The sequence below is a fragment of the Panthera tigris genome, chromosome B2 (genome assembly GCF_018350195.1).
Source record: "Panthera tigris isolate Pti1 chromosome B2, P.tigris_Pti1_mat1.1, whole genome shotgun sequence".
NCBI lineage: Eukaryota > Metazoa > Chordata > Mammalia > Carnivora > Felidae > Panthera > Panthera tigris.
Genome location: NC_056664.1, coordinates 143,114,398 through 143,138,100, shown reverse-complemented (window position 1 = coordinate 143,138,100; position 23,703 = coordinate 143,114,398). Strand labels below are relative to the sequence as shown.

The window sequence follows — 23,703 nt, the reverse complement described above, 5'->3', positions numbered from 1 at the left end:
CCATCCTTACTGGCTAGCTGACCCTGAGGAAGTCCCGAAACTGCTCTGATCCTCGGCATCCCCGTCTGTGAAAAAGAAGCATTCACATCCACCACGCAGGGGTGTTGTTCAGATGACAGGAGAGAAGTCGCACGAACACAGCCCCTCGAGGGCTACCTGGAGCAGATCCCGTGCAGACCACGTCCCTTCCATTCCTTCCTCCACTCCGTGCCATCCTCTCGGTCCCAGGCCCTGTAAGTCCACCTCTGGTTTCTGTCATCGGCACCTGGGAGAAGAGGCTGGAGGGGGAGGGCGCGGTGCCAAGACCAAAGCCCCAGCTGGCCATGTTTGACTCTGAGGAGAAATCACAGACCACCTGAGTCTCTTCACGTCGGCCTCAGCCGTGGTGCAGGTCTCTGCCGTGTGATGAGTGTCCCCTCAAAGAGGAAGAAGTCCTCATTCTGGTCATCCGGAGAGGAGAACGAGGTCCAGTAGGTAGAGGTTGGACAGGGACAGGCACCAGAATTGCATAAGATGGCACCTTTCCGTAACTAGAAATTTCAGGCAGTGAAGCTGGCAGCCTCCGAGGCTGAGGATCTTGTTGAGGGATCCACACATTTGTCCGAGGCTGGTCTAGGTGACAGCTGGTCCCTGCCAGTTGTTCCCAGCTAGGGAATAATGTCCAAGGTGCTCAGCACACTTGTTCAGATGACTAAATCACCCTGCAGAATTGCAGACAGCAACTCTGAAAGGAAGGCTACATCACATGGCGTTCGGACACTCTTTCAAGACCATTTGGAGAGACAAAAATGATTTGAAGTCAGTAAGATACCGACCAAAACACAGGAAAGAGGAACGAGATGTCCACAGGGCTCATAAAAAAAAGTTTTGACTTATTCCTGGGAATCTAGAGAGAGCAGGCTTTTGCTGGGGCTCAGGGTGCCTGCCTCTATTGGTATTTTTGGCTGGCGGGCTTCTCCAGCACCCAGTCTGGTTTACGTGAAGCGGAAAGAAAACCCGGAAGAACACTCACCCACCGTGTCTCTGGGCCCGGATGTCCCAAGCCAGTCTGACTTTATTTCCACTGTTCGGTCTCTTAGAATTGTTTTATAGATAGTATCCAGGGGCCTTAGTTGTACTGAGTGGGAAGAAAAAGCAAAGTACATCTACTCCATATTTCCTGGAAGCAAAAGTTGAAAGTATATTTTTCTTGTTCGACACTGTCTCATCTTTTTGCTGGTTGGCATTACTTATCTGATCTTGATTTTATGAATGACTTTTCATTTGTATTTGAAAACTCTCTCCATCTCAGGAGCTCCTGAGGCATGAACTGGAACGTGTCTCAGATTCGTGGGCCCACAGCCTCGTCTCTCATAAATGCTTCCCAGCACCCACGGTGGCTGCAGAATGAGCCACAGCTTTCCAGGAGGTGAGATCCCCGTTCGCCACCGCCTACCTCTGGCCTCGGATAGTCACGATGCAACCACAAATGTAATCCATTTCTCGTTGGGTTTTTTGGTTTTGTTTTGTTTTCTATTGACTAGTCAGTGGGGATAATTGCGATGGGCTTTGTCATTATAACTTCAGTGCCAGAAATTCTCCCCCAAACTCTTGGTCCCGCAGGGTCTGAACCCACTCACGCGGCCAATGGCAAACTGAGGAGGACAGCGGTAGGGACCCGCCCGGCCTGATGCACCCCTGCACCAAGCAGAGCACCCCTGTGAGCCAACACAGGTGCAGCAGAGGCTGATAGGGTCCCCACAGGCACCTGCTTCTTGCTTTTTCAAGAAAACAAGACGCTCAAAACTGCAGGAGGGAGGAGGACCCTCATGAGCCACTACTTTTAGGACCATTATCATGCCCACTGACTAGTCAACAGAAGAAAAGGAAGAAAGAAAGCGAGATTAAATTTCTGGTGTTTTCATATGCAGATGTATCAACAGGCCACCTTCTCCATGGGGCAGCTTCCCGCTGTAGGAAGGATCCTTTTGCACACCAGGAAAGACGGACTGACTGTTTGGTGTTTGGATGCGCCCAACACCAACCTAAAGAGGCATCCTTGACTGCGGGCAGAAATCTCTCGGACGAAAGAAGAAAAATAAAAACATTCCTGCCTGCCTGCATTTACACGTGACCCGTATGTGTGGTGAACATTTTATTCTTTCCCCACAAACGGGTCAAGGGAAGGACACTTCAGGGTTGAAACACAAGAATGTCAGGTTGGCATTCTTTGAAAAGCAGAATTATAAAATCTAGGTGGGGGGGGGGGGGTGGAATTAAAACAAGCGTGTATCCCCAGTGCGCTCGCTGTTGTTTGTAGACTGAGGCCGGCGGCAGAAACTGCAAACCGCTCTGAATCCAGACAAGAGCTCTGACCCAAGACCATGATTCACATTCCACTGGCGAGCAAAGCCAAATGCGTGTGCGTTCTCTGTAGCACCTTAGAGAGGAGGTTGGCTGCGTGGGTGAGATACGAATATATTAATTTCCCGGACGCTTAGCCTACCGGGGAAAGATTAACAGGCCCGTGATAGGTGAACGCTCTCCGATTTCTCCCTGGGGGATACAGAGGAGGGTTTGTTTGTGGGGGTGGGGTGAGGTAAGGCAAGCTCTTGGGGAGCGATCTTACCACACACACAACATCTGGCCCCGTTTCTTGCTCAGGGCACCTCGGGAGAGCGGCAGGACACATGTCCGCTGGAGGAGGGCACAGTTGGAAATTAGCCTGACCAAGTAAAGGTCTGGATCAAAGGTTGGTCTCATTCTAAAGTAAACTCCCTCCAACCCTCTGACTTTTGGATAAGAGCTGAACTGAGCCGGCCACGGCCTCACTCGGGGCCACTCGCACCAGCCCGGGGAAGAGCATCAGGACTCCTGCCTCCGATAATAATGCCAACTGTGGATGACATCCTAGAGCACATAGGGGAATTTAACTTCTTCCAGAAGCAGACGTTCTTTCTCTTAGCTCTGCTCTCGGCCGCGTTCACCCCCATCTACGTGGGCATCGTCTTCCTGGCCTTCACCCCGGATCACCGCTGCCTGAGCCCCGGGGTGGCCGAGCTGAGCCGGAGATGCGGCTGGAGCCTGGCAGAAGAGCTGAACTACACAGCGCCGGGCCCGGGGGCCGCGGGCGAGGCGTCCCCTCACCAGTGCCGCCGCTACGAGGTGGACTGGAACCAGAGCGCCCTCAGCTGCGCGGACCCCCTGGCCGGCCTGGCGGCCAACAGGAGCCACCTGCCGCTGGGCCCCTGTCGGCACGGCTGGGTGTACGAAACGCCCGGCTCGTCCATCGTGACCGAGGTGAGTGAGTGCAGGACTCAGGGCAGGCGAGAGCCAATACACTGGCTTTTCTTAAGGGAGAAGCCAGTAAGGCCTGGTTCTTACGCTGTCTGGACGTGATTTGGGGGCTCAAAGGATCTTATAAAATCCTCATTTCCGACAAGAACACGGAGCCTCTTATTTGTCTGGAGGATGAGTGAATTAGTTAAAACTTCGTCAAATTCTGGCAATAATGATTCCAGTTTATGTAAGTTTCAGGGGTAAGAAACAAGGAAAAGCATAGCCGAATTCTTGGACATAATTCCAGGAAAAGGAAAATTTTTAAGCCTTTTTCTGGAGCCTGAAATTTCATGGAACTCACCTGAACGGTGCCTTACCATGATACGATACATTTTTCTCTTGAGAGCTACTTTTTTCTCTTGGATTTGCTCAAAATGTTTGCATAAAAACCATCTGGGGTTGATGTTTCTGCTATGGCGCTATTGTTTTATTAAAAACTACAGTCAACATTAGTATCTAATTGTGAAGCCTCCTTTTAATAAATACAGAGAAAACAAAAAAAAAAATGGGGACCTGCTTTTATTGGAGGCAAACCAAAACGGGAGAGTGCATTTATTCTGAAAATACAGAGAAAGCCAGCTGCCTGGCTTAATTTAAAATGACTGCTTGGGTAACGTGAAGACATTTTGTATAAACAGACATTTAGGTACTGGAGCTTTTCTTTTTTTTTTTTTTTATTAAAAAAATTTTCTTTAATGTTTATTTGCTTTTGGGAGAGAGAGAGAGACAGAGACAGAGGCATGCGCAGGGGAGGGGCAGAGAGAGGGAGACACAGAATCCGAAGCAGGCTCCAGGCTCTGAGCTGTCAGCACAGAGCCCGACGCGGGGCTCGAACTCACAGACCAAGAGATCATGACCTGAGCTGAAGTCAGAGGCCCAACAGACTGAGGCACCCCAGTATAGGAGCTTTTCTTAAATGGTCTGATGCTTACATGAAACCGTAGATAGAGATCACAGATATAACATCATACAATTTCAAGAGGCTTTACAACGTTGCTAATCTCATCCCTTCATACAGAGATGAGAAAACTGAGGCCCAGAACAGAGAAAAATTTTGCCCAAGGCCACAGAGTTAACAGTTCACTCTAGAAACCAAATTTCCACCTGTTCCTTCAACATTGCCTCTTGTTCCAAATGAGAGCGAATGTAGCAGGCTGTGAAAACATTCCAGATTCCCTTACTATTTTTTTAAATGTGTATTTATCTATTTTTGTGAGAGAGAGGGAGAGAGCAGGAGCAGGGGCAGGGGAGAGAGAATCCCAAGCAGGCTCCATACTGTCAGAAGGAGCCCGATGCGGGGCTCGATCTCACGAACCGCGAGATCATGGCCTGAGCTGAAATCAAGAGTCGGAAGCTTAACCGACTCAGACACCCCCCGACCCCGCTTCCCCTACTGTTAAAGAGACAGCAAAGAGACGCTGAATACCCCAGCTCCCTCGGGCCAGCGTTGGCATCCAGCTTACACACCCATTTGCTCTTGCGTATCAACATTAGAAAGGGAAAATGGAGCACTTACCTGATTTCAGCTGGTTTCGCCAACAACAGATTTTGGCTTAATGACATGCTTCTAGGTGGAAGGCTAAATAGATCGTGGGACAAATCTCTTGGTTGTATAAGGAAAATTCACATAAGCAAAAAAAAAAAACAACAACAGTTCGTTTATGGCCATTCATCCACATCAGCTCAAGGCAAGGAATATTCGAGGAGTTCCCTGGGCTGAGCTGTGTCTAACAGGATTTTGTTTTCTCTCCTGACCCGGGAAACCTCTCGCCCCTCGGCAGTTTAACCTAGTGTGTGCCAGTTCCTGGATGCTGGACCTGTTTCAGTCGGCTGTGAATGTAGGATTTTTTATCGGTTCTGTGGGTATCGGCTACATAGCAGACAGGTGGGTGTCACACAAATGTGGTGGAATTTAAATAGTCCCGCAGGTCCGGAAAACACTCGGATTCACTTGCCCCTGCTTGAATAGCATCCTTTCCCAAAGCACACAGACCACAGTTTCCTGGCCTCATGGCAACCGTCTTGACAATTTGAGATGTCTTCCACTGCTTTGATAACCATGACCGACGTGTCTGTTTTCTAATTCCCCGGGGTCACAGAGGAATGTTCTATATTGGGCAGCAGTTTTTCCGCGTGGACTATCCAGAAGCCTAGGGTTAGAAGGGAGAGTAATAAATGATTTGATCCCTTTTGTGATTCCCAGTTCATTGGCCTCATCACTAGGTCCCCATTCATGAGCCATCAGGGCTCCTAAGCTCTCCCTCCTCTGCCTGCCTCTCATAGACCCAAAGCCAGTGTAGACCTGCCCTGCAGCTGTCCTTGCCTAGCCCACTGGGTCACAGAATTCTTGATAGGGATCCTGGGGACAGATGTAATTGTAGGTACGGAACCTAGGTTATCATCTGGTAGAAGGGACACAGGGGCCGTCTACCCTGACAGAGGTAAATATCCACTATCCAATGTCAGTGTTCCCGGAGAGAGACGAGGAAAGACCTGTGTGTGTGGAGCATACAGCAAATGGTCCTCTGAGGAGGTCCGGTTCAGGGAGCTAGTTTTCAGTGAGTCGCACTAATCCAGCTCTGCCTGTATCTTTTCTATGTCCATCACTTTGCACTCCCAGATTTACTGTGCTGAAAGTGCCTTCTAACATGCATTTTTACTCGGTTGATGGCCAATTAGATATTTTTCGGAGTCCTCCAAAGAGAAAGGACCAGAAAAATTTGCTTTTATACTTGATACTTGAGCACTCGAAATACCAACTATTTATTGGGTGTTTTCCATGTGCCAGGCACTGTGCTCCAGTGTTTGAACAGTATCATTCTCGCGAATAACCAGAGCTAGTGCTATGCAACTGTATAATAAAGACATATAATCTAGGTAAACACGCTTTATGCGTATTGCTTTCCCCAACTAGATCTGTGGTAGAGATAAACCCAAACCTGTATTATATTAAATGTAAACAGAATATTTTCTTTGATGATGCTATATGGTCAGGCTGGATGGAAACTTGCAAATGAGTTAAAGATTGGTAACAATAGTTAATCCATCCCCTCCCAGGGGTATCTGCGCGTTCACAGCCCGGGCCCACTGTGGCGGCGGGAGGGAGAGGGGATGGCAGTCGAGGCCGCTGAGCCACAGGGCAGTCCATCCATCGCTCCACTTCAGCAACTGTCTGCTCCGCCCTCCTTCAAAGGTTCTTCCTGGGACTTTGTGTGGGAGGCTTGTGAGGCAAAAAGGAAGGTCATTTGCTTTTATTTTCATTGCCCCACAACCAATAGGTCGATGGTTTGGAGATGAGCCCTTAAGTCAGGAGAACTGCAGGCAAGGGACGGTCTAGAGTGTGTGGCTGTCCGGCCCCCTGCCTCCTTGCCCCCTCTCCACTCCCTCCCTCCCATAAGGTGGGGATACTAACACTCAGCTGCCAGGACAGAAGTGAGCAAATAGGTGACTGAGCCTCTCGGCTGGTTAAAGAAATGAGTTAATTATTCTCATCCCACTCACAGAGAAGGAGACAGGTTATAATTCCCCACCCTGACAGTGCATTCCTGATTTATAATCCTGAGTCAATTATCCACCTTCTTGGATGACCTCATCTCATTATTTTGCTCCTATTGTTGAAATCTTCTATGTAAAGTTGATTACTCATTATTCTTCCCCAAAAAGCTATATACAAATCTTCATTTCTTTTCCTTTTTTTTTCTTGAAAGAGAGAGAGAGAGAGAGAGTACAAGCTGGGGAGGGCAAGAGGGAGAGAGAGGGAGAGGATCTGAAGGAGGCTCCACGCTCAGTGAAGAACCCAACGACGCGGGGCTCAGTCTCATGACCCTGAGATCATGACCTGAGCTGAAATCAAGAGTCAGACACCCAATCGACTGAGCCGCTGGGCGCCCCCATTTATGTTTCTCAAATTGTCTGAATTTCTGTTGTTTATTGCCTCTTCTGTTCTACTTGCATATGCGGGTGAGAGTCACAACAGCCATTGGATTAAAAAGAAAAAGCAAGTTATCTTTTGCATAATTAATGCTTTTTTCTGAACAATACTCAGATTTTATACAATGGTACAAAATCTCATGGAAAATCATTTCGTGCTACGGATTAAACTAACATTACTAAAATCGATTGCCTTCTGTGATGCTTTTTAAAGATATGAACCAACAGCTGATGAGGGTATCTTTTAGAAGAAAACCAGGAGGATATGATGAAAAGGTTACAAATAAGAATACTGAGTTTTACACCATGTCAACTTTCTGGAAGTCAGCTTTGCTGATGGAAGGGAGGAAGGAAGGAAGGGTGTGTGTTAGAGAATTTGAAAACAAGCCCTTAATAATATGTCTAACTTATGTCATCATTCAAACCTCCTAAAGAACATTTTTTAGTATCACCTGATGCAAAAAAAAAAAAAAAAAGAGTAATCTCTCACCAATTCCAGATTTTTTACTCTACTGATGGGTAATTGTAAGTTCTGTATTTAGTGGCATGCCTGTAAATGTTTAATGACTGGCTTTCTGAGGGATAAAGCCCTGGTGTGTAGAATTTGCTGATTTCCCTGGTGTAAGTACTCCCACAGTGGTCCATTTCAAGCCACCAAAGTGAGGCCACTGGACACAGGGTTGGCCAGAAATAGGCACCATCGTATGGTATTTCCACTGTACGGATACAGCAGACGGAGGTAAATAATCTCATGAGCACAGATAATGGCCGAACACAGTAGAGTTATTAGGAAGCAATTTTTTGCATACTTATTACACTTGTTTTTAATCTAATTTCCTTAATTTTAAGTGTAGGATTTAATTTCTAACAGTGGCTGTGTTTAACAATTAGCTTGCAAATTTGCTGAGATCCTAATGACCAACTAACAAGAGCCAGCCCCCATTCCTCTATATTTCGTGATGGAACTAGATCAGAGCAGAATCGGAGTCTCAACGGGTCATAGTCAAACTTACCCAGCTATGTGAAATCTTCCAAAACAAGTCCTCTGCTACTGACCATGTGCCAGGCACTGTACTGGGTGCACTGATGTGTTATAGGTCATTTAGACTCATCACAGCCTCTTAAACATGATTTTGTTATTCCCAGTTTGCCGATGAGGAACCTGAGGCTCGGCGTCGTGACTTTATTTGGCACGTGTCCCCCGCTCAAGTTTTTCTGCATCACAGATTTGATTTTCTGAAGGTTTTCATGCTCTCAGTTTCCAATGGCAAATATTCTCTCTTATCAGCCACAGGATTTTGTCCATCTACAGGAGCGTGACTAGTATGGGAGGCCCAGGTCAACTTTGGAAGCTAAAGAGCTATCACCTGAACAAATGTTTAAAGACTCTTTCAGGATAAAGGAAGGGGTGTGGGTAGGAGAACACGGGAGAAGAAAGGCTAAAACATTTTGTCAAGATGGGATTTTGGAAGACTTTGAATAAAAGGCCAAAGAGGCAGATATTTACGGTGGGGAACCATTGGCTGAGAATTAAGAAATCAATGGTCCAAACAGTGTCTTAAGAAGTTTAGCAGTTTAGGGGCACCTGGGTGGCTCATTCGGTTAAGCATCCAACTCTTGATTTCAGCTCAGGTCATGATCTCACTGTTTGTGACACTGAGCCCCACGTCAGGCTCTGCACTGGCAGCATGGAGCCTGCTTGGGATTTTCTCTCACCCTCTCTCCCTCTCTGCCTGTCCCCAGCTCATGCATGATCGTGCTCTGTCACTCTCAAAATAAATAAGTAACCATACAAAAAAAAAAGAAAGAAGTTCAGCGGTTTACATTTATTTCTCATGAGAATACTTGATCTTTCAATTTCCGATTTAAAACATTAACATTCCCCGATAATTGTTAAGGATGTTGTGGATTATTTTCAAACGGTCAGCTGGTATTGAAATGGTCGCTAGGACGTAGCAGCCTAGGAGCAGAGTAACTATTAAAAAATATTCAGCCACCATCAAATGTGCAAGGGAATGACATAAAACAGTCCGTGACTTGAGTTTGCAGTGGATAAGCAAAGACTGACTAAAACATTGCCTTCTCTGAAGAATCTTTAAAATACCCATTAACGGCCAACTAGGACGACTCTTAGAACAAAACAAGGCGGACGCGATGACAACATGAATTAGCAGTGCTCTGCCCCAAAGTCAACTCTCAGACAGCCTGCTTGACACACAGAAGGAAAGACATGGGGGGAAAGGAAGCCGGTGTCTCTAGCTCTTTCCGTGTAATATCTCACTTAACCCTCTTGTCGACTGGGTAGGACAGGTCTTTTCCAGCTGAGGAAACAGAAAGGTTGACTAACACAGACATCGGAGTAATTGGTAAGGCCAAGATTCAACCAGGTTTCTAAGTTTTCCCCTCCTCTGTGTCCTGGGACCCTCTCCAGGTCCCTAAGCTGATGAAAACCCAAGGCTCTCAGATAGAATGTGAAGAAGCTAACCTGGGGTACTCCATGACAAAGGCCCTCCACCCCCGCAGCTGACACCAGAGACCATTTCCGGGGAGACATGCAAATACCACAAAGTCCAAAGGCAGTATTGAAATTTTTGTTTTTCCGAAAGAAAAACTCTCTGGGGTGGGCAGTTGATGGAGACTGTTGGTGCAGAGGCCCCAGCTTATAGGATGAAGGAAGACCCAGATGGGCCCCTGGGTGGCCTGGAAGAGTCACCCCCTGCCTGAAGACCCTCCACAGTGTGAGACTGAGAAGGTTCTGGGGCCCTGGGGTGAATGAGGCATAGAATTTTCACAGAGTGCCCTGGGGAAAAGTACTAAAGTGAACTGACCTGAAGTCAGGGATTCTCCCTAGGTGGGCATCAATCCGCGTCTCCTGAGTTTGCCTAATTCAGAGCCAACCTCCTCTTGAGACTTCCATAACTTCTGTGCATTTTCTACAGCCTTCATGAATCTAATCTAATTCTGTTGTCTCTCCTTGCAGGTTTGGCCGTAAGCTCTGCCTACTGGTTACGATCCTCATAAATGCTGCATCAGGACTCCTGCTGGCCGTTTCCCCAAACTATACCTGGGTGTTAATTTTCCGTTTGATCCAGGGGCTGGTCAGCAAGGCAGGCTGGCTTATAGGCTACATCCTGAGTAAGAATGTTTGTGGCTGCTGCTTGGAGAATTAAGTGACATTGTGCCAAAATCCATAGGAGAAGGGAAGGGCTGGGCCCCAAAACGGACCCAGCTTCAAGAAAATGTTTAGATATTTTTTTTTCTCTATCAAAAGTATTTCTAAAATCTTTTCAGCGCTCAGTCTACATTCTTTCTATAAAGAAAACAATGAAGGCAGAAATGAGGGTAAACATACCATCCAGATTCTAATATAACTTTTTAGGAAAAAGCTTTCTATACCCGGGGGTGTTACATACAGAGAAAAATCTAGCCCTGCAGGTCTATACATAAAGAAAATTCAATGGTGAGACATACGTCAGCTTTATGAGGGACTTCACTGCTTTGCATAAATGGATTCTTGCAAACCACTGTTCTCCTCAATTTATAGACAAGAAAACGGAGAATATAAGCCCCGTGGGCAATCTAGATTCGACAGCCATTTGTCTGACCAGGAATATCACTTCATCCCACACACTGGTAGCCAGTTATGCTTAAACTCCACGGAGTCCGGGAGAATACTTGAATCCCAATAAATAGCATAACGCCTTTAAAGCCATAGTGAGAAAAATTAGCACCATAATTAGATCTGGGGGATTAACGCCATCATTACTTGCCCCTGGCTACATTCAAAGAGCATCCATACAAAGGGAAATGGGCGCTTTGAAATCTAAACCATCACCATCATAAAACTCTCATTACCCATGAGAACTAGAATATGAAGAGCTGGAGTATGTGTGCTTAGAATTTCACCTGGTAAAGTTAATTTGGGGAACTCTGTGAGATGCAGAAGGCTACTGTCTTGGTAGGCACCTCCCTAACGTATTCCCAGGCAACAAAAGAATTAATGTACAATTATTCAACCAGTAATTGGTTTTTAGAGCACATGATATGTAGAAATATGTGTAATTTCATTGTATAAATTTAAATTTCAGCCTTCTGCCCATTAATCTCTTCTCCAGTCCCTCTGAATGTCCTTGAGGTACACCTTGCTGCTTGACCTCTTCCCTCCCCACCACCCTCAGACGTCTCCGTGGCCGCAACCACTTTGAAAGACAGATATTTCTATTTATTGAGCACTTACAGACTTTTGTTTAACTCTGTTATAAATACTTTTTGATAATTCGCAGTAATTTCTAGAAACATTTTGGGGGCGCATTTATATTTGGTTTATAAATAGTTGACGTCTTGAACACGATTACTAAACATTTAGAGCAAAAGGTCTGTGGCTCGTGGAATATCTGGAATTGAAGTTCTAGAGTGTTTGCGATAACGAAATGACTATCCCCTAAGTCCATGTCCTGCAGACTTCATACAGCTGTCAGGGTGGAGCCATGGAATGGGGTAAAGCTGATTCGTATGCCACATGCAGAGCTATGCTGCCAACCTGGCTCTTGGAAAATAAAGAGCCGTGATTTGTGGAGTTGTCTGATATCTAAGTTGTAAATACTCCCACCATGACTGAGGTTAATGGGTTTAATGACCAAGCTGCAAAATCCCTGAAAATTTATAAAGCAGTTCGTGCAAGCCAATGCTAGCAGACTCCAATCAGTTGGGAAACCCACTGCTAGGTTTCCAAGACATTTACATGCATTATTAGGATTGGCAAGAAAATACTTAACTCATATAAGAGATGTTCATTTACATAAGAATCCTTTACAATCTCAATTCAGTGCTTGATCCATTTATTCACATCGTTAATTACCCCTGCCTTACCACTCTAGATCAAACTTTTGCAATTAGAAACAACTGGGTTATGTAAAAAAAAAAAAAAAAAGCAATCACACGGGACACCTGGGTGGCTCAGTCAGTTAAGCATCTGACTTCGGCTCAGGTCATGATCTCGGGGTTTGTGAGTTCCAGCCCCGCATCAGGCTCTGTGCTGATGGCTCAGAGCCTGGAGCCTGCTTCGGATTCTGTGTCCCCCTCTCTCTCTGCCCCTCCCCAGCTCATGTTCTGTCTCTCTCTTAAAAATAAATAAACTTTTAAAAAAATGTTTAAAAAAAAAGCAAACACAACTTAAAAAAATAAAAACTTTGGATTGTTTCAAAAAAACATTTTTTTTGCATGTATCTGAAATCCAGTCACATTTTCCCTGGAAATTATTCTATCGATCAAACATTTTGCTCACACTGGCAGGCCTTTCCCCCCCACCCAATGTGGAATTACAACATCTTATATTAATACAACACCAAAATTATAACAAAATCAGTCCCAAAGAACACTTAAAATTATTCAGAAAGTTGTATACAACATTCTAGAACTTGGACTCTTTTTTGAGGCTGGCACTCTAGTTTCCCCGAAGTTGGATGGCCAACTCCCTGTCCTACTGACTTGCGTTGACCGTTTGGATTCTCTCTGCAGTTACGGAGTTTGTCGGGCTGAGCTATCGGAGAACAGTGGGCATCGTTTACCAAGTGGCCTTCACCGTTGGGCTCCTGGCGCTGGTGGGGGTGGCATACGTGCTTCCTCACTGGAGGTGGCTCCAGCTCACTGTTTCCCTGCCCAACGTCTTCTTCTTGCTCTATTACTGGTAAGTCCATTTGGAACAAAAAAGGAAATAACTTGAACTATTTTGTTTTCCTGAAAAGGCTACCTCTCCTTAATGCACACCATCCTTCTGTATTCCAAGGTGTCCTTCACTCTTTTCCTTCATGGAAAGCCCAGGTCAGTGTTTCAGGGATAAAAACAAAACAAAACAAAACAAAACAAAACAAAACAAAAACAACAACAAAAAAAACCCCATGAACTTCAACGTGTCTTGCCCTCTGGAAATCAAATGTCCTTTTGCTTCGGGCTTAAGAGTTTTATAACTCACATCTTTTTACATTATTAATGTGGTGTTTAACTTTTAGTGGCTGTAATGCCCTTGGCAGAGGTTGACAATATTACTATTCTCATTCCATCCCTGCTCAGAGGAGACTTTAGCGTACAAGTGTTACCACTTAACCACATCCCTGCCCAAGGCACATATCTCCAATCAATCCAGCAGTCTTTATCCCAGATCAGGCAGACCATGTCAGTCAGAGTCGCCAGGACATGTGAAACTTGTTTGTCACACCTGCCGGGGAAACTGTGGAAACAGCAGAAACTATCAGAAATTCCTAATGCGAGTTTACCTGAAATAAAACAAGAGGGATGCTAGGTTATCGTGCAAATCCTTCTCTCAAGCAACAAACCACTTTCTGGACGTTGTCACCTCTTCCTCCCAGAGTCATCCTGTCTAAGAATTAAGCATCTCAACCCTTTCCAGAAAGCCTGGCTCTCCTGCAAAATCCGATCAAACTCTGAGAGGGACCCTTACCTCCCTCCCATATCCATTCTATCTCCTTTATATCTCTGAAGCCACCCCCACGATAGACTCACCCTGGTTTCTTTGACATTCGCTCTTCCATATCCTCCAATGCATGTTTCACACTCCATTTCTAAAATTAGTTCCACCGTGTTCCCTTCCTGCCTAAAAATCTTTCAACGGTTTTGTTTTCCTGATGCTTTAGCATCACAGAAAAGGTGCATCTCTCATCCAAGTTCTGATCACCTCTGATGTGTTGCTTCTTGCCATTTTTACTCAATAGAATCAAATTTAATTTACCTCCAATTCTACGACCTCCGTGATGGGACTACATCATCGAAAATCAGTGGAGATATAGAGTAGAAAACAGATGTTTAGGGGGAAGAGTGGAGGCAAAGAGGTTAGGTAAGGGACTATCGTCATAATCCTTGCAAGAGAGACAGAGCCTGAGTTAAGACAAGTGGTGGCCTATGAAGAGGAGAAAACTGTAAATAAGTTTCATCAGTGAGCAGGGACAGAGCCTGGTGGAGACCAAATGGGAAGGTTTAGAGAGAGGAGGTGCCTCGTGGGTAGAGTGGAGGCTTCTGTGTCTGCACGTGCTGAGATAAGGAGCACAAGAGGAGGGGTGGGTTTGAAAGGAGGGATAATGAGGGTGAGCTTTGGACATGCCGAATCTGAGATCCATCTGGAAAGGACATCAACGTGTACACGGCCAGGGGTGGTTGAACCTGAGGATCAGAAATTCAAGAAAAATCCCCCTGTTGGTGGGTAGGGGATAGAGGCACTTCCTCAGAGGAAAGGAGCAGAGCCCGGAGAGGAAGCGAATGGGGCAGAACACAAAAAAAATATACTAAATTCTGAAAGCCTAGCTGAGGACAAGGAGCCAGAACAGAAGACAGAGGCGGTGCCATGGCTAGAAGGGGTGGGGGGTGGGCTACAGGGGCGGAGGGGATGCGATGGTCACCAGAGGAGGGACTCCATGCAGGCTGACCAAGGCCAGTGGGGGGCCCTGTCCCCTGCCCAGTGGCATTTCTCTCATGTCTCTGTAACCTTCACGTTTCACTGCTTGCTGGGATCAGCTGTTCACCTGACACGGTGAGACTGGCATGTGTGTCCCGGTAGCTGTCAGCTCTTAGAGGTGAGGTGACATTAGAAGCCCTCTGGCACAGCTTCCTGTCCAGGGCTGGAGCCCCAGAGCAATGCCCCCAGAGGATCATTATTCAGCCTCTGCTTGAAAACTGTTCTCGCTCTTACTCTGTCATCAAGCAAGAGACTTCACTGCAGAACCCAAAGCTCGTCTTCAAGAGACTTCTCATTGACCCGGAATTTACCTTCCCGGCATGTTTACCCAGGGTTCCTAATTCTGCACTGAGAGCTTCAAAAAATTAATTTCTATTCTACCGGATAGCTCTGTACCTATCTGGATATGCCTCCGAGGATCCATCCAGACTTTCCACTGGGAGGCTAGCCGTTTCTGGTTCCTGTCTCCTCTGACGTGGCTCCCAGGTCCTCCTTGACCCTTCAGCTCGCTTGACACCTGGCTCGGCTGACTCCGCTTCTTGGGGTGTGAGCGACTGGGCTGAACCTGTGGGTCAAATGTGATCTAGGAAAATCATGCTACGGCATCACGGCAGAAAGGATGCTCACCGTGAGCTGTGGATTGGCCGCCGCCGAGCACCACATTTCTGTTCCTGATGTCGAGCCTTAACTGAGGAATTGGACTTGATTCCTCTCTCCATGGCACTCCCACAAACATCCATCCCGAGTTCCTTTTGGGCCCTCTCAGAGCAACTTTCTCCCCCAGGGTGAGGCCCCGACATGGGGCCTTCCGGACTCTATGCCAGAACTCCCACCAGGGCGGTCCTTGTACCTCCTTCCTGCCAGTCCCTCTTCCTCCCATCGACCCTGAACCAGCTACTCCAAGAACACTCTCCAAACACAGATCCAGGTGGCTAGAGTCCTGCTCCAGGAGGTACAGGGCCACCCACCCCGTGTCCTGCCAGATCCAGCAATCTGGCTTTTAAGCTCTGTTACCATCTTATCTCAAACTCTTACCTCCTTCCTTTGAGAAATCAGCTCTCAGAATAATATACGTAAAATACTTGGTTTCCCCCGTGAGGGAACTGCCTTCTGCTGTCCCCATACCCGGCAGATCTCAGCACTCGCAAAGCCCAGCTGACCCGCCTCTCCTCCCTCTAGCACAGGGCTGCCTGGGCATCCGGTTGACCACCGGGGACCCTGAAGAGGATGCCCCAAAAGTCTCCTGCACCAGGCTGAACACAAGTCAGCGTGTGAGGGAGGAAAAACCCACGTAGCCTCTGCAAAATTTTAAAAAATTCTTTTCTTGTGAGAGAACTTTGAAGACTGCTTGTCTCAGCAACTTTCAAATACGCAATACAGTTCTATTAACTGTGGTCACCGCACCATACGTCGCATTCTCAGGGCTTCTAATTGTTTTGTAACTGGAAGTTTGTGCCTTCTGACCCCCTGCCCCCATGTTGTCCACTTCCTCCGCCAGCAACCGCCCATCTGTGCTCTGTATCTATGAGCTCGGTCTGTTTGTTTTGGATTCTACATATAAATGAGATCATGTGGTGTTTGTCTTTCTCTGACTTATTTCACTTAGCGTAATACCTTCTAGGCCCACCCATGTTGTCAGATGGCAAGACTTCATGCTTATTTATGGCTGAATACTATTTCATTGTGTAATATACACCACATCTTCTTCAGCCATTCATTCATCCATCCCCGGGCACTTAGGGTGTTTCCATGACTTGCTGAAGTAAACACAGGAGTGCATATATCTTTTTGAATTAGTATTTTTGTTTCCTTCTAATAAATACCCAGAAGTGGAATGGCTAGACCATGTTGTGCTTTCTATTTTGAATGTTTTGAGGAACTCCACACTCTTTTCCATAGTGGCTGCTCCAGTTTATGTTCCTACCAACAGTGCACAAGGGTTTCCCTTTCTCCACACCCTTGTCAGTGTTTGTTGCTTGTCTTTTTGAGACTAGCCGTCCTAACAGATGTGAAGTGATATCCCCTCGTGGTTTTGATTTCTATTTCCCTGGTGATGAGTGATGTTGAGCATCTTTTCATGTACCTGTTGGCCATTTGTATGTCTTCTCTGGAAAAATGTCTATTAGGATCCTCTGCCCATTTTCCAAATCAGATTTTTTGGTTTTTTGCTACTGAGTTGTGTGAGTTCTTCATATATTTGGGGTATGAACCTCTTAACCCGGCACATGATTTGCAAATGCTTTCTCCCATTCAGTAGGCTGCTTTCTGTTTTTGTCGGTTTCCTTTGCTGTGCCGCCCCTGCACGGTTTTATTTCCTTTGTAGATCCAACCCAACCTCACTTGCAGACACTTGACTGTGACCACTGCGGGAAGAAGGTTCAGTAAGACCTCCACCCATCCCCCACTGAACAGCTCTGATAACACTTATGCTATTCCCTAGGTGCATCCCTGAGTCTCCAAGGTGGCTGATCTCCCAGAACAAAAATGCTAAAGCCATGAGGATCATTAAGCACATCGCAAAGAAAAATGGAAAATCTCTGCCAACCTCCCTTCAGGTGAGCCAGCCGCTGAACTATCAAATGACGGAACGGTGACGAAGGAGAATCTGGTAAAGCCGTGTGTTCTCAATGGGGAGTCATAGAAGGGGCCCACCATATGCAACAGGATGTTTCCGTGGTACTCGGATTCATGGTCCCCGGTAATGTATTGGATTCTAAATAGATCCAAAGCAGAAAAGGAAAAGGAAACTGAAAATCACTGAAAGGCAAATGAGGAGTTTCTATCATGTGTCACCCAAGGCTGTGTGGGCCACTTGTTCCCAACTACCCAATGTCTTCCTTACCAGATCGGGGAGGGGGGAGGGGCTCACAGAGGCAAGAGTCTTCAAACACAAATAATTTCTTAGAATTTTAAACATTTTGGATAGAAATTGTCCCAAAACACCGTGAGCACTCTCCTGCCCTCTGGAAAAAAACAAACAAACAAACAAGCGGCTGGGGTGCCCATTTTCTCTGCATTTCGTGTTTTGCCTCTAGGAGACCTCATCACCTTTAACTTAAGCCTTTTTATCTGGTGGGATAGAACAGAGAAAATCAAGCTGATTGGAAAACTGTCAAAATAAGAGTAAATCATCTCTGTGTGAGGATCTAAGCTAGGTTCCCTGTAAGCATTTGCGATTTATATGACTTTAGAGTTGAGCATTTGGGGACTCAGAGGCTTTTTTTTTTTTTTTTTAAGTTTCTTTATGTATTATTTTGAGAGTGTGTGAGGGAGGGGCAGAGAGAGAGGGAGGGAGAGAATCACAAGCAGGTTCCGTACTGTCTCGCAGAACCTGTCGCGGGGCTCAAACTCATGAACCATGAGACCATGATCTCAGCCAAAATCAAGAGTCAGACGCTTAACTGATTGAGTCACCTGGGCCCCCCTGAGAGACTTTTTTTTTTTTTTTTTTTCACTTCTTTTCTGGTTTCTGGTGGTTGGGTAGACAGTCTTTTCCGCTGATGACCAGCCAAGCACTGATTAAGTTTTAGGCCATTTCAGAAATTGGTCAGGGATTAAAGCACGTGAGTCACTCTGGCCAAAGTTCAGGTTCACGGAAGAGCGGTAAGTCGGCTGGAGGTTCTTCCTCTTGTCCTCGGGCTTTTAGCACCCGTCCAGTGTTGCTTTCGGAAGGAGTGGTTTTTGCGAACATTCTGCTTCCTAAAACCCTGGAGACTGGGTCTCAACTCCACCACCTACTATTTTCTTCTAAAGCCGAGCTTCTGGAGCATTAATACTTGTGCACAGGGTGCACCTGGGGACCTTGTGGAAATCCAGATTCCGATTCAGTCTGTCTGGATGGGGGCCCAGGTCTTTCATTCTAACAAGCTCTAGGCGATAAAGAGCTGCTCCCAGCGCAAGGGTCCCAGAGCAGAGCTTCCTGACTGCGGGGTCCCAGCCGGTCCTGCAGAGAGGGCGCCCCATGCTCTCAGCCCACAGGGCCACTGAGCCAGGCCTCCTCCTGCCCCCCTGTGCTTTACCTCCAAGGGCCCCTTGACAGAGGCACATGAGTTACCCAACTCCCCCAAATCCCAGCTTCCCTTCTGTGAAAGGGGTGAAAAAAGGTAGACACTAACTTCCAGGATAGTCCAGATTAACCGAGCTAGTACATATGAAAGGCTCACTATGAGCCCCCAGAAAGTGTCACCTACTGTTGTGATTCCCTGTACTACACAGGGACACTGTCTTTTTTTTTTTTTTTTTTTTGACATATGAGATTTATTGTCAAATCGGTTTCCATACATACAGGGACACTGTCTGTAACCACACAAAGCTGTTCCTACGATTTCTATTCCTAGAGCCTCAGACCTGATGAGGAAGCTGACGAGAAGCTGAATCCTTCATTTCTTGATTTGGTCAGAACCCCTCAGATCAGGAAACACACTTTGATCCTGATGTACAACTGGTAAGGAATGTTTTTCACTTCAAAACCTCGCCACATTTTTTTAAAGCCCCATCATCCACATTAAGGGAGGGACCAAGAGCACCGTTACATAGCCTAGTTCCAGTATCGGTATTGACCGTGGATGGTGAGGGGACTCACTTATTGCAGGCTTTCCTGGTATCATTTTTTGGGGGGGCAGAGGTTGAAATCGGCTTACAGTCCCAAAGCATAGATAAGCACGTTCTCAACTTCGGCATTGCCTTAGAATCTCCCGGGAGGTTATAAAATACCAAGCCCAGACTCCCCACACCGCCCCCCTGAAAATACTAATTTAATTGGCTGAGGGAAGGTCCAAGGCACCGATATTTTAACATTCTCCAGATGATTCCGGTATTTAGCCAAAATGGACAACTCCTGGTTCTATATTTATGATGAGTGTAGATCTCTCCTTATCGTACAGGGCTAGCAAGGGAAGGGTCTTTTCCTTTTCTTGTCTAGTGGAGAAAAAAATAAACTTACGAATGAGAACAAGCCACAAAGAGTAATCCACTAACTCCACAATCCGTGGCTGAAGCGTGATTGTTTTCACTGTCTGCAGGCTTCTCCTGGAGCTCTGAGCCCTCACCCTGCACCAAGCCTTCCTTAGTCCAGTGAACTTTCCTTTCAGTGTGATTGGACTGACACTGGCCAAACGGAGATTTGTGACCACTGGCAGAAACAAGGCTCACCAGGAATTAATCTGGCACCCTTTACAGTACTGCGCGTAACACGAAGCAGTGAAATGTGGCTTCGTTAGCCTTCTTTCCTTTTCTGAATAATTGTGGCTCTTGCCAGGGGTCTTCCTAGTTTCCATTACAGATAACAAACACTTTCAGTCGACAAAACAAAGCAAAAAAAACATCGTCAAAATGCTATCTGGATGGTGTCAGAAAAGAAATCCTCAAGAAGTGAGGCCGTATCCATTTGGGAATTTGGTACCCATTTGGGTCTCTGGTCTCCTAAAATTTGAATTAAGTAGCCAAGCCTTTTGATCCCGATTCCATCAGAAAACCACAAAGAGATAATAATTAACAGCCACTAATAAACTGATACAGTTTTACCAAATAAATCACTCTAGAAAGAAATTTCTTCTTGCCTTTCAGTTTGGCCAGGGAATGCTATCTTAATTTCTTCTGCTTTCCTGGTTCTGGGGCCACAACCAGCCACCACAGTGGGTCAGATGATGCAAAAGCAGTGGAAGAGAGGGAATAGCACTAAGATGACAAAGAAAGGTGACCCACAATCCACTCTCATTTCCAGAAGCCGCTCCTTCTCGATGATTTGCTTTTGGTGCTTGGCTTAACCTGAGCTCTCCTCTTTGCTCAGGTTCACGAGCTCTGTTCTCTACCAGGGCCTCATCATGCACATGGGCCTTGCAGGGAGCAATTTCTACTTGGATTTCTTCTACTCTGCCCTGGTGGAGTTTCCAGCTGCCCTCCTCATCATCCTCACCATTGACCGTTTAGGTCGCCGCTATCCATGGGCTGCATCAAATATGGTGGCAGGGGTAGCCTGCCTAGCCTCGGTTTTTATCCCTAATGGTAAGTGTCAGGCCAAGCTGGGGTCTTGTCTTCTAAGGCCCTGAGAAGAGGGAGGTCATAGCCTTCTGAGAGTAGGACTATGTAATTTGTCATCCAAATCAATTTGGAAAGAGTGAACACGGTATCTGGGACCTCCCTGAGCAAACCATATAGCCACCCTGTCTTTAAGAACAATTGTACCCAAAGGTTGCCTGACATAATACAATCACACCTGATTGTTCTCTAATGTACTAGAACAAGAAAGGCTAAGGGGACTCATGCTACAGACCATTGGCCTGGCCCAGAAACGAAAGCATGGGCTTTGCAGGGGTAGAGCAGGCCCAGGGTTAAAGTCTTATTTTAGTGTTTCCCAGACACTATTTAGACAACTCCCTTGGCCTCCCTGCATCATTCTGCAGAACAAATAAGGAAGTTTAGGTAAATGCAACAAATGAACACTTATTCAGTTCCTTTCCTTCTTTTTAAAATGCGTTCTCAACGAAGGAGAGGAAGAACCTATATGATAGAATCCTCTTAGCAACTAGGAGCTTTGTTTGCATCCTTCAGTTATTAGCAATTACTTAAAATATTCCCATATTTTACCGTTCCTTGTGGGCGACCTCTATAGACTAGAGTTGGCCCAGCTTTGAAAACTGGTATAATTCTGTCATCATTCATGACTGGGGTCTAAAGAGACTGTTAGAACTGTGTCCAAGTTAAAACTAACAGATGTGGGGAATCTTGCTCAAGACTTGGAGTTTATAGAAGAAGCATTTTGCGTCCTCAATCCATTCTGGAATGCGGACTTTCCCTTTGCATGCCTCTGGGGCACTGTTTGCAGACCAGGGTTTGGAGGCCGCTACCCAGTGCAGCGTGGGTAACTGGTGTGTGTTCGCCCCTCAGATCTGCAGTGGCTAAGAGTTACAGTCGCGTGCTTGGGTAGGATGGGGATTACGATGGCCTACGAAATGGTTTGCCTGGTCAACGCAGAACTGTACCCCACATTCATCAGGTTAGCACGCTTTCCTCAACGCGAAGAGGGTGGTCGGGACATTTGGTTGTTGGCTAGACCTAGCACAAGTGCCAGTGGGGGACACCTTTTCAGAGGACGCCTTCCTTTCCAAAACACGGGTAAGAGAAGATTAGAACATGTGAAGGCAGTAACGAGGCCACATCTCACACTTACGGCTAGGGTGAAATACAGCGTATTGACTTCAAGAGAGCAATGACCAAATGGCCCTGGGAGAGCGTGGTCAGAAACAGCACACACAGGACCACAGAACAGCGTAGAGAAGACAGGTGATAAGAGTAGAATCACCCCCCCCCCATTAAAAATCTTCAAAAAAGCTAACATGAAATAAGCACAACAGAATAGGGAGGGAACTGTGTATCACACCATTTGTGTGTGTTGAAAATAATGTGAACACACACATATAATAATGTGAATTTTTTTTTTTCCAGTTCACAGACATTTTAGTGATGTAGGGAAGTATTTATGTGGAGGCGGTGGGAGATAACTACCATCCGGCGAGAAGCTAAAGTTCAATCCGTTTCCTGCCTTTCAGGAATCTCGGTGTCCTTGTCTGCTCCTCCATGTGCGACATCGGTGGCATTATCACACCGTTCCTGGTCTACCGGCTCACCGGCGTCTGGCATGAGCTCCCACTACTGGTTTTTGGTAAGAGATCCTCAGACGTGTCTTTGAATGAAACCCTATTTTCCTAGCATCCGCCATTTTTCTATCTCAAAATAGGTATCATGCCTACCAGCAACTACTAAATACAGCTAGTAATTAGGACTACTCTTAGCGTTAGTAAGACTAGTATTGGTAATACTATTAGTAGCTACTAAGACCCAGGCATGGGAGCCCACTAGGACTCACGGCCTTTGTGGTACAAAGTTCAAGAGGGAGTAAGATGGAAAGACATTTGCCTGAAGAAAACCCCTAACTCTCCTCACCGATTTCCACCCCTCCTTGGGTCTCCTTGTCAAAGAGCTCACTCTGCCTCCTCTGTGGCCACATGTGAGAAGATACACAACTCTTCGCTACATTACTTCAAAGAAAGGCAGTTATGGTTTTGCAAAGAGTGTTTTCAAAATCCAGGGGAAACAAAGACCACCGTTAAGGAAATGCGTTGGCTTAACGGTGCACGTGTGCTGGTGTCGGGCACCCCTTCCTCGGATTCCTTGGGCAGTTAGAGTTAAGGAGGATTGGCTCGGTGCTTCCTTCCAACACTGAAGGAATGCACCAGTGCTGAGCCTTCCCCTCCCCGACCAGCCTGCAGCCTGGAAAGTGACAGAGACAAATCTAATTATCAGCAATTCGCACACAGAGGCCAGTGTTGAAGGTCTGCAGGCTTTCAAAGGGCTCTGGGAATCCTGGGCACTTCCGTTCACTCATGGCCATTGCCCTTCCCCGCAGCTGGGGACTGTGAGACCGACTCTCTCCTGGGCACCACGCAGAGAGGTGTCCAGATTCACGCACACAGCATTCACCTTCTCACGTTAGCCAGGAGGCCTCAATGCACTCATTTTCATCTTCTTTTAGATCCATTGGGAACCACTTTTAATCTGACAAAAAATGTAACATTTTCCCCCATGGGCCTCCAACACTCACTTAACTGGAGGGAGGGAGGACAAGACCCTCTGCGCATTGGACGAACACCCAAATGGCTTTTCCCCTAATGCTGCGCATTGTTGCACACAAACATCTCCGCTCCTTCCTCTTCTCAAGGGATTCGGGAAGGGGAGAGGGGGGTTTTCCACTGCTGTGCATCTGCCAGCAAGTGCTCCACGCCGCTAATAGAACTTCCCCTCGGAATAGACCCAAAGAAGTCTTCGATGTTGCAACGTAATAACAGCAAGATGGCCAAAGTTGCGAGAACACGAGCTCTTTACCCTGAGATAAGCATGATTCGGCCACAGAGTGGCTGGTACCACTTACTTATGGGGCCTACATGCCCCAGGCGCCTTCCTCTCCCCACACCGGTTGAGGGATCCGCACGGAG

At 46.6% G+C, this 23,703-nt stretch overlaps 1 protein-coding gene across 1 annotated transcript in view; it reads left to right on the top strand.

The window, feature by feature from the left end:
• The first annotated feature begins 2,851 nt into the window (after positions 1-2,851).
• Positions 2,852-23,703, top strand: part of SLC22A2 (solute carrier family 22 member 2) — a 28,941-nt gene continuing 8,089 nt past the window's right edge. Inside the window, exons 1-9 of the mRNA XM_042985364.1 lie at positions 2,852-3,279; positions 5,100-5,203; positions 10,229-10,383; positions 12,766-12,934; positions 17,154-17,268; positions 19,051-19,157; positions 20,502-20,716; positions 21,599-21,707; positions 22,261-22,373. Of these exons, the coding sequence (XP_042841298.1) occupies positions 2,869-3,279; positions 5,100-5,203; positions 10,229-10,383; positions 12,766-12,934; positions 17,154-17,268; positions 19,051-19,157; positions 20,502-20,716; positions 21,599-21,707; positions 22,261-22,373 (1,498 nt within the window). The 5' untranslated portion in view covers positions 2,852-2,868. The remainder of the gene's footprint in view (positions 3,280-5,099; positions 5,204-10,228; positions 10,384-12,765; positions 12,935-17,153; positions 17,269-19,050; positions 19,158-20,501; positions 20,717-21,598; positions 21,708-22,260; positions 22,374-23,703) is intronic.